The sequence below is a fragment of the Oryzias latipes genome, chromosome 19 (assembly GCF_053564925.1).
Source record: "Oryzias latipes strain Hd-rR chromosome 19, Olatipes_Hd-rR_3.1".
NCBI lineage: Eukaryota > Metazoa > Chordata > Actinopteri > Beloniformes > Adrianichthyidae > Oryzias > Oryzias latipes.
In genome coordinates, this window is record NC_136255.1 from 1,817,013 (window position 1) to 1,827,259 (window position 10,247).

At 42.4% G+C, this 10,247-nt stretch overlaps 1 protein-coding gene across 1 annotated transcript in view; it reads right to left on the minus strand.

Moving 5' to 3' along the window:
- The window catches only part of ca10a (carbonic anhydrase 10 (inactive)a), a 319,591-nt gene extending 309,736 nt beyond the window's left edge, over positions 1-9,855 (minus strand). Inside the window, exon 1 of the mRNA XM_023949200.2 lies at positions 9,065-9,855. Coding sequence (XP_023804968.1) covers positions 9,065-9,125 — 61 coding nt within the window. The 5' untranslated portion in view covers positions 9,126-9,855. The remainder of the gene's footprint in view (positions 1-9,064) is intronic.
- Between the last annotated feature and the right edge of the window lie 392 nt (positions 9,856-10,247).

Consider the following 10,247-nt stretch of genomic DNA (forward strand, 5'->3'; position numbering starts at 1 on the left):
CTTTATATAGGAATTCATCATGATGCAGAATGTCTGCATGTTACAGAACTCCTGCTGAGAATGAAGGAAGGAGGAAATGTACTTAAAAAAAGACTCTTCTGTCTCTAAATAGATGAAACAGCAGACTAAAGTGTTTACCTGGCATATGGGGTCTTCTTAAACATAGTTTTTAAGTTCTTCCAGGGGGAGTAGGCAAGTAAATTCTGCAGAAACAAATACTGTAGGACAATGTTTACTCCAGAGAAACTTGTTCCTGTGCTGATCTTTTGCCACGAATGAGATAAATTGTCTAAAGGAGAACCCAAATAGTTTTTATAGATTTCGCTAACTGGAGCCCACAAAAAAAAAAAAATCAATACCCCGCTTTTTGTTTTCTGAAGAATATTTAAACAGGCCGGCTCTCCGGTCTAAGTGGTCTTAATTTCTGATCTATGATTTCATTAAAGCAGAAAAGCGATGCATCCAAAATGTATCTCACTTTCTTATGCAGAAACTTACCAACAAAGGCAATCAATATTTGAGGAGAAGACATAAATGCCTCTGGAAATAAAAGCATTAATGGTTTAAGAAAGTCCTCATTCGGGTTTTCTGGTATTCCTTACAGGATTGAATGTTTTTTTTCTTTCAAATTAATTTGATCAACTCATAAAACTAAACTCAGTTCTGAGATCAAAAAAAGAAAATGAAGTTTGAATCTTTCTAACCAAGTAATGTCTTATTACGGAAGTTTAATTAAATGATCAAAAATCTTTATATCAATGTATGATCACCTAAAGGCCGTTTACACTGCCGCTAATCGCACGGATGAAAATTGGTCATAAGGGAATATACATAGTGAAAAGTGAGAAAGTTGTGGTTCTTTACATGAAATGCTCCCAGACGTTTGACGGATGGATGACGTTAAAACTACGAAGGAAGTACCACACTAAGAACTTATAAAACCGCTCTGTTGAATTTCTTTACTTTGACGTTCAGAGCACTGAGCAGAAATCACATCCGTTCAGCACCATGGTCAGCGCCCGCCTCAGGCCCTCGCGATGTTTTGTCTTAATTAAACAGTCGGATTCCCTAGTCTGCAACAATTCTAAGTCAGCTGCTAGGCGTCAGTCCATAGCTGGGGAGACCTGCTCCCCCTGCCAGGATGAGCTGTGCATGCTTACTGCGCTGTTCGTATGCAATTCATCAGTGATTCCTGCATCAATTACGTAACTTTGAACGTGATATGTGCGGCGTATACGAGATATAAAAGGTATTTATCGGTGGTACCTGTGTGAAAAGTCTGTTAGACATACGTTAGCTGAAACCCTCGACGGGCATCTGCACACATCCATGAATGATGAATGTGCGAATTATGTATATCATGCATGTACCACAAACAACTGACTCTTCATATGTGGAAGAAGCGCAAAAAATGTACGTAGCAGCTGTGTGACACGACTTTTAACACAGCGTCCGTTGTGGACTTAGTTTTGTGCAAGCATGTTGCCTCCTAAAGATTAGGCTTCATAATTTCCTAACTTTTTTTTTCTTCATGTGGTTTTACCCGCGGTTAATGAATTAGAGCCTTGATGCTGTCTGAAGAAGGAGAGAACACAGACATCCAGCTGAGTTTTGCACTTTTATACTTTCACTCAGATTAACCCCGATTCTTTAAATCAATTAAATCAGTGTGGTGAGAAAATACAAAGTTTGAATATTTGGAGAGTGAAGAAGCGAAGAAACAATTGCAACACAGTCGCATTATTAGTTCATCCAACAAACATGAGGAGGAACTATCGGTTCTTTGTTTATTCAAAAGAATCTAAAAGCAAAACTTGATCTGGTTTGAATTTCTTTAGTTGTCTGTGTTTTCTGTTGTGCTTAAATGACCCACAAAGCGGAGGAGATTGCACAAAGCTTGGCTTGGCAAAGGCTTCAACAAACAATGCTTGGATGCGTCTCAAAAAAAAAAAAAAACAGAATATATTTATAACAACCTTATAATCCCAAATGTATATTTAAAAAAAGTGTGAGAAAAAAATAGTGCAGCACTTGGAGGAATTTTTGTTAAAAAATTTACTCCAGCTGACGCCAGTGTTCCTTTTAGAATCCACAGAAAGGTTTTATTGCTTTTCTGCGCGAAGGGCTGAGGGTTTATTGTGTTAGATACTGTAGTTGTGCTGTTACAAGTTGCCTTAATTAGACTCCCCCGTGACACTACAGGAGCATTTATGTCAAGACTAATGAAAAAGAGCTCAAAAGGAGGAGCTGGAAAGAGTCAAGACAAAGAGGACTAAACGGTAGAAGACAAAATAAATAAAGAAGTCCAATCAAGTACCCCAAAAACATTTTAACAATTACACTCTTGCATACTGGGAGCTGTTTTAAACTAGGCTGGGGTAGGAAAAATTTGAATTAAAATTCCAACACTTTGTTTGGTTTAGTCTGCTTCCACACCAGACTCTTGAAAACGGATAGTCCGCTAATGTCCGCTCCAGACTGCCTGCTAATGTCCAGCAGTTCCGGCTGTCAGTCCAAACTCATCAGATATTGATAAGGAACACCTCCTCCCTGCACCAGTTTTTACAGGATCCATCCATCTTCTTCCACTCATCCGGGACCAGGTCACCGGGGTAGCAGTCCAAGCAAAGATGCCCCGACTTCCCTCTCCCCTGCCACTTCCTCCAGCTTCTCAAGGGGGACATGCCCATAAACCCTCCCCAGGGAGGCGACCAGGAGGCACCCAGACTAGATGTGGCGGAGCAGCAGCTCTGCTCCGAGCTCTCTCCGGGTGAACCACCGCCCAGCCACCCTACGGGAGGAAGCCCATTTCAGCCGCTGGTACTCTGGACCCAGAGCTCATGGCCATAGGTGAGTATTGGAACGACGATCCACCGGTAAATTGAGAGCTTTTCTTTCTGGCTCAGCTCTCTCTTCACCACAATTGGACCGGCAAAGCAACCTGCTGTCCAATCTGCCTGTTGATGTCACACTCCAATCTTCCCTCACTCGTGGGGCCTGATTTGACTCCAACCCCCGTCCCAATCCTTCATGGCTTCCATAACATGTTAAAAATTGTGTTTTTAACATGTTCTTGTGGCGTTTTTCTGATGATGGAAGACACATAGAAAGAAGCTCCATGTTGTATTTCTGTATTCAAACTGTTGGGTAGATGAAAAAATGCTGTTTAAAAGGGATTGTATTTCTGATGTAGAAAATACGCAGGCCGGGCCACAAGCCCCCATGCTCTGAGCTCTCAGCAATGGGGGGGGGGGGGGTCCTCCAAGCCAACAGTCCCGCCCACAAAAAATTGCGAATGAACTCCTGCCGCTCTGCAGAAACTATGTTCAAGACAACCAAAACTGTTTTGTGATTTTGGCTAAAAACGACATAACTGCAATCAAAAGACCACTGGGAACACTTTGAAATTAGTTTAAAAGTAGGACTTTACCAAATACATAATCATTTTCATAAATATTACCTCAATGGAAATATTTATGTTTCCTTGTTCATAAATGTACATAGAATTGAATAAAATAGAAGCAAATCCACCCCAAAAAAACATAAAACGGCCAAAGATTAATTAAAAATATAATACATCCATAAAATATTCAACAACAGAAGATCAGCAGTGCACCTCTAGCAGTGGCGCCATATTCGCATCTCTGCCACTAAGCTTACATTTGTGCAGACTTTTTTTTTAAGTATATATAAAAATGTGGTAATTTGGACAGAAATGTTAAAATCCAAATTTTGACTGAGGTTGTGTGTCTCTGAAATATGACAGATGGAGACGTTGTGCAAAATCTGACGTAAGTGGACAATCTGCTGATCAGTCACACGGACCCAAAACAGGGCTGCAGGAATAAGAAGCGCATTTTGGTTCGCTACATTTGTCAACACAAAAGTCAAGACTAAATATAAATCATCTGTGAGAGACAACAAAGACACACATTAGTGCTTCTGTCCTACATGTGAATGTGCGTCAGAAAAAAACAACGTCAGCATGAACTGAAACAGCAACACATGGGGATCCGTGTTTGCTTTGTTTTATTAACATCAGTGCAGAACTGGTCCAGAACCCTTCATTATCCTGACGTTAATTTCATCAGCTCACATCCAACCCATTCATCAAGCTGTCGCTCCCTCTGTAAACCAACTGGCTCCAGTTTGGATGACACAGCTCAGGAGCAGCAGCTCCCTGGGATGGAATCCATTAACCCGACCAGCCTGATCCTTGGAGGAAGTCCGTCTCTCAGAAATGTTTCATCCTGTTCTAAAAACGTGAAACGAAAATCTCCATCAGTCATCTTGAGCTGTGAAATCCGGGCTGGAACAGAACCATATGATTAAAGAGCAACACTCAGTGCTGGTTGGGGCTGCGTGGAGGCAGAGAAGTGTCACAGCTCATGAACAAGTCCATAATTTCATTTCTCACTGTCCAAATACTTAATCACTAATGAAGACCCTCTTTGGGTCTTCCATCCCAGCAGGGTGTAAATTCTAGGAGGAGTCAGCAAAGTGGGGCTGGTCGGTTCTGACAGCAGCTTTAAAATGCTTCACCCGCTTCAGTTTCAGAGCAGGGGGTTAAACTACAGACAGTATTCGGTTGAAAAAAAGGATTTGCTCCCAGTTCATGTTTTTGAATTGTACCTTTGAGGCTTTTGCCAAACTGGTTGAATCCCCTTTGATGGCAGCATTTGTGATAATTATCCTAAAACTGACCTGTTAGTTGAAGTGAAACACAAAAAAGATAAAAAAACATGATCCAAAGTTTAGATCTTATTTTTTTTTAAACTTCAACGCATGAACTAAATTTCTAGTAGAATTCATTGCTCTACCAGTTCCAACACATTGTTAAGCTCCTAAAGTCAAAAATCATCTTTTTATCTGGATTTTAACTTTATTTTTTCTTGTATAAAAATAGAGATTTGTGCTGCACTGCTGCTACTTTTCTTGTGAAAATCACCTCTGGCTGCTGTTCTAAAGCTCTAGTTCTAAAGTCAGCTCTCTGTTCATCAGTCTGGTATCAGACTCCGGCTCCTGATTACACCAGAGATTAAAGTCTTGGCTTTGAGAAGACTGATGTTGACAATCCGGGCTCATCTGGGCTAAACAACAGAGCGCCTGGGAAGTCTGCTTCTGCTGCAGGACTTCGCTGCTCATGTGAACACACAGCTGCTGAGGGATGATTCCCACCCCATCTGACACCCCAAACCTTTACTGACACGAAAACGCTTTTATTCCCTGCAGTCCAAAGGATCATGGAGGAAAGACTTTACCTAAAACCTGAGGCAAACAACAAAAAGACACAAGTTGGAGCTTCTTTGATGCCGACTATGTTTGGATGAGGAACTCAGGTTAACTTAGACTGATGGACATTCAAGCACCTGTTCCAAAATGAACTCATTCTCTCATTTTCTAACACAGGGAGGGGGTTTGAGGAGGTAGGGCAAGGCATGGATGTACTTGTCTTGATCCATTTCAGAGAAAGGGTCGAAATTTTTTTGTCGCCACGAATCTGAAGAAGTGAGACTTTCTATCAAAAGATAATATCAAAGCAGTGACGTTGCAGAAAAGTCTTAGTGTAAGCATGCAGGTTAACCCTTTACAGAAGAACCTTTTAACAAAACTTAGGATTACTATTTATGTACTCAGTACTTTAAGCTCAACAGGATCATTAAAAATAAAAACTAGATGTTACAAATATTAGGCCAGTACTGAAGCTTATGAGGCTTCAGTAGAATCAGAATCCTTTATTGTCATTGTACATAATAACAAAATGATATTTTAACAGCCTTGGAGTGGTAAAACTGTAATTCTAATCAAAATATGTACAAGGAACAATTAAATACAAGTATAAAAAAATAGAATAATGTGGAATGCAATGAAGTGCAGTATGAGAAATCCTGATTAGCTTGATTGAATCCGTTTCTGATTGACCGAACACACCTGATCCAGGTGTGCAGCAATTACTGAAGCAGGGTTAGCTGCAAAACAAGCAGGGCGTCAGCCCACGAGGAACAGGGTTGGTGACCCCGGTATTAGACATTCTGGCTGAGCGGCTCCCTGTCATTTGACACATAAATGCTTCATTAGCAAAGGTCAAATAAAAAAAAACAACAAAAATCTAAATTCTATTGCAACAAATCTTTTCTTCTTACACATTGTGCTAAGCAGCTCTTGCCTAAACATCCTTACTTCCTGTGTGTGATCACGGTGCTTTTGTTTGCAGGTCTGTTTCTAAAACCTCCATAAGTTGGCTGTCATTTCTCACTCCACTATCTGCTTTGCAACTGAGGCCCCTTTAACTCCCCTCACTGTCATCTGTCCATCAAACTCACCCTCTGTCCATTCCTGTAGACACACTGCTGGGTATTTATTCAGTTACAAAACCCGTTTTGGGAAAGAAAATGCCTGTATGTCTGCTATACCTGCCTAATATCTACAACTCCAGTAAATCTTTGTTCCTATATAATACAACAACCAGCACCTGATGTAGTTGCTTCTCTTTCCTGTTCTCCAATGACTGGAATAACTTGCCAGGTGCTAACGTTCAGCCCGTTCATGCCAGGGGCCACTTTTAAGACCTCCTTACAAGCCCTTTCTAAAAGCTCATGTTGCTGTTCATTGTGTTGCATTTGTCATTTGTGGCACATTCCCATTGAAACAAATTTCTGATTGTCTGCCCTTTGTGCCGCTCCTTCACCAGGTCGTCATTGTAAATGAAAATTTGGTTCTCAGTTGATTTACCAGGTCACATGTGGGCCAAATTACGGACCAAACATTCCATATAGAAACAATGCAATAGAATATTGGTCATCGTTTTTGATTTATATTCAAATTGGTAACCCAAATTTCCACTTTAAAGGTTGACAAAAGTGTCCAGTATCCAAAGGTGTCCACAAACTGGTACCTTTGTACATTCATACCAATCATTTTACTTGTATCATTGGTGCTGGAAAACCACAATTTTATGCAGGTATAACCAGCCGCATGTAAAACGTTTCTGCTTTTCCTTTCCATTTTTTAAAGGACCAGCAGAGAAAAATGATGACACCAACAGTGCATCCCAACAGGAACATGGATACCAAAACTTTTTGATTCAAAGATCGTTTATTACTTTCAAATTAGAATTTTTGATGTCCAGGAATTAATAGGCTATAAGGATTTGTCTGTGTTTTACATCACTTGCTAATTATTTGTTCCAAACAAGACAGCTGTTCAGATTTGGATCATTTGTCTCTTAGGTTACTACAAAGACAATACGGTCATCTGCAGCAGGGAACTTGTTAAATCCATTTATGCTGAAATGATAATGTATTCTGGAGTGACTTAAGCTGTGAGAAAACACGGTTTTGCAATCAGACAACCCTAAATAAACTTTAGATTTGACTAAACTTGAAAGGTATTATTATACCTTATCTTGAAACCGAAAGGAAAGCATTATTCCTTTGGACATTCTGTCCACATGAATCCAGCAGACAACCTCCACCCATGAACAAGTGTTGTTCTAACTGATCTATATAAATTAAATATGCATCCTAAATGTATACGTATTTGAAAAACAAGCTGCACGGACTGCAGAGATTGAAAAAACTCTACTGACAGTTCGTTGAGTCCATACCAAATGTTGAAGTTTAAACATGTTTCCACTGCTAACCTTCAGATGGGGATTCTCAGAAGCTTCTCAGTGATCAAAGCTGAAAAGAAAATTCTCATTCTGTCTTTGAAGAAGTATCAGAACAGCACTTCGATTTTTTTTATTTATTTAAGTCAAGTTCAAGTGGAGAACTTGGAGTTGAGCTGAGCTCACTTCTCTAGATGTGGCAAAGATGATCCAGATCCACATGGTGCGATTTGACTGCTGACAGCTGAGCCCGAAATGGTCAAAGTGGGTTACAAAAATGGATGGATTGAAGAATACAGACAATTACAACAGAACAGGACCACGGGTGTTATGAGGTATGAGTTCAGTGTTCTGAAGACCATAAGAAACTCAACGATTAAATACTTTCTTAAGAGGAGATAGATGAATACATTTAAAAAAAATTATTTTGGGTTTTGCAACTTTAGTTAAAAATATGATGATCCTGTGTGTGTGTGTGTGTGTGTGTGTGTGTGTGTGTGTGTGTGTGTGTGTGTGGGTGTGTGTGTGTGTGCGTGCGTGTGTGTGTTTTCCACTGGCCTTCGGGCTGAGTTACGCAATAACGACGCACAAATGTGGTGCGTGCGCAAATGTAGTCACCCTGCAATCCCAAAATTGCGTCATGTAAAAATAAAAAAATAAACATCAATATCTTCACAAACATTTGTGTTTCATCTGTCTGTAAAGCGTGTATCTGAAATGTGGGTGTGTGAGTTTTATTCATTTATTTTTACCTACAGGAGGCTGGGAGACTTTGCGCACTAAACTGCATGGAGAACGAGCCGGTGCTTCGGTTGCGCACGTTTGTCTGATCGTGTTTTCCAGAGGCTCACCCTCCCTGACCAGCGTTTGGGCCAGCTGCCACAAACTGCAGAAATCAGGTCGAAGTTGTGCGTTAGCTCTCATGAACCAGGCGCATCTGCCAGCCAGCGCGCACGAGGATCCGCACAGCACGCCCCACAGCGCCGCATCCATCCGCTGTGCGCACCGCAGAGCGCCGCGCGCCCAGCGTTGCGCACAGTTGCTTCATTCCAGATCCACTAACAGTGTTGTTTCTGGAGAAGTTTGGTTTGATGGAAAGGGGAGAAAGAAATGTGGGTGAAGGTGGGTGTGGAGTGTGTGTTTGGAGGTGGGGGGCAAAAGGTGTAAAGGAGGCTGGACCCCCAAAACGGAGCAAATCGGTCAGTTTTAATATGAACTGCAACATTTCGAATCCATCCGTGTCATTCATGCGTCAGAGGACTGCGCATCAGTCCAGGAGGCTCACGGTGCTCATTTTAAACCTGTCACACACGCGCGCACATGCTCACAATCTACACAGTGGTACTCCACATTAAAACAGCTCACTACCAGAAGCAAACTCAAAAACAGATTCCCAGACCCCCCTCATTACTAGAAATGCATTTCTGTGGGTATTTTCCGACGCCCGTTACTCACCCGATATACAGACGAAAAAATTGGCTTGAAGAATGAGCAGTATCTCCCAAAATACATCCATCCTCTCCTCATTCCACGCGCATCACGCACAGATTAGAAACAAATCAGAAGTGGATCTTTATAGGACGCTAATGTCCCGTCCTCAGACTGGACCCCGCTGTACTCCTTCCACCGGGTATTTTCCACACTAGACATATAGTAAGTGATGGGAGCCTGAGGTCGGAGCGGATGCTGCGCGTTCCAAAACCAACAAACTTCAATGAGGAACAACACAAACGAATAGATCAGAGAATGAACTCCAAGTAGAAGTGAAGAGCAGAGCAAAAGAAGAATCCCGCGTTCAGTCACTTCTCTGCGTTACTCCCGTGCGCCTTGGAGCGGACACATCCACGCATCCATCCTTGTGCGCGGCGCCGTCTCACGGAGCTGACATCCTCATCCTGTTCTCACAACATGATCGCGCAGGGAAATGAGCCCAGAGCCGAGAGGAGATTAGAATGAAGCGGGAAGTTAGGGCGCGTGTGGATCTGTCTAACACTTGGAGACACCTCCAACTAAGTAAAGTCACACCGCCAGGTGACAAGCCTCCGACCGAGACCTGTCCGCGTGACAGCGAGGGGCCAGAGCCAAGCTAGACTTTAGGGAGCGAGCATTTCCGGCGACACTGTCAAAATAATATCGGATTAAACCAAGAATTGTACGAACACCCGACCAGTGAACACCAGAAGCAAAGTAACGATCAGAAGTTGTGCAGATTTACATTTCTAATTCGTCGTGCACCTCCTCCTCCTCATTGTCTTTAACTCTGAGCATTTTTCCAAACTCAAAGCAAACGCTTCTGCTTGTGTGCGCGCGTCACTTCGAGGCCTCATTGCTTCACTTCCTGTGATTTCGCGCTCTAATGTTTTCAACTTTACGCGGAGAGACTCGGCTCTTCATCGCACACGCCCTGTCCAGAAAATCTGCCGATTCCAAACCTGGCGCGCGCATCTGCGACGCGACAGCTTCAGCCCAGAGAAAAAACATGGAGGCGGCGCACTTAGAAAGAATTTGACACCAACAAATTCATCTCCCGTTAGTTCAGTTTGCTGCCGCGCAGCTCCGCGCTTCCAGGACAGAGGAGCGCGCGCAGTGGCGTGCGCAGAACACGTTCAGGTGGGCCACAGTGCGACAGCGGGGTGGC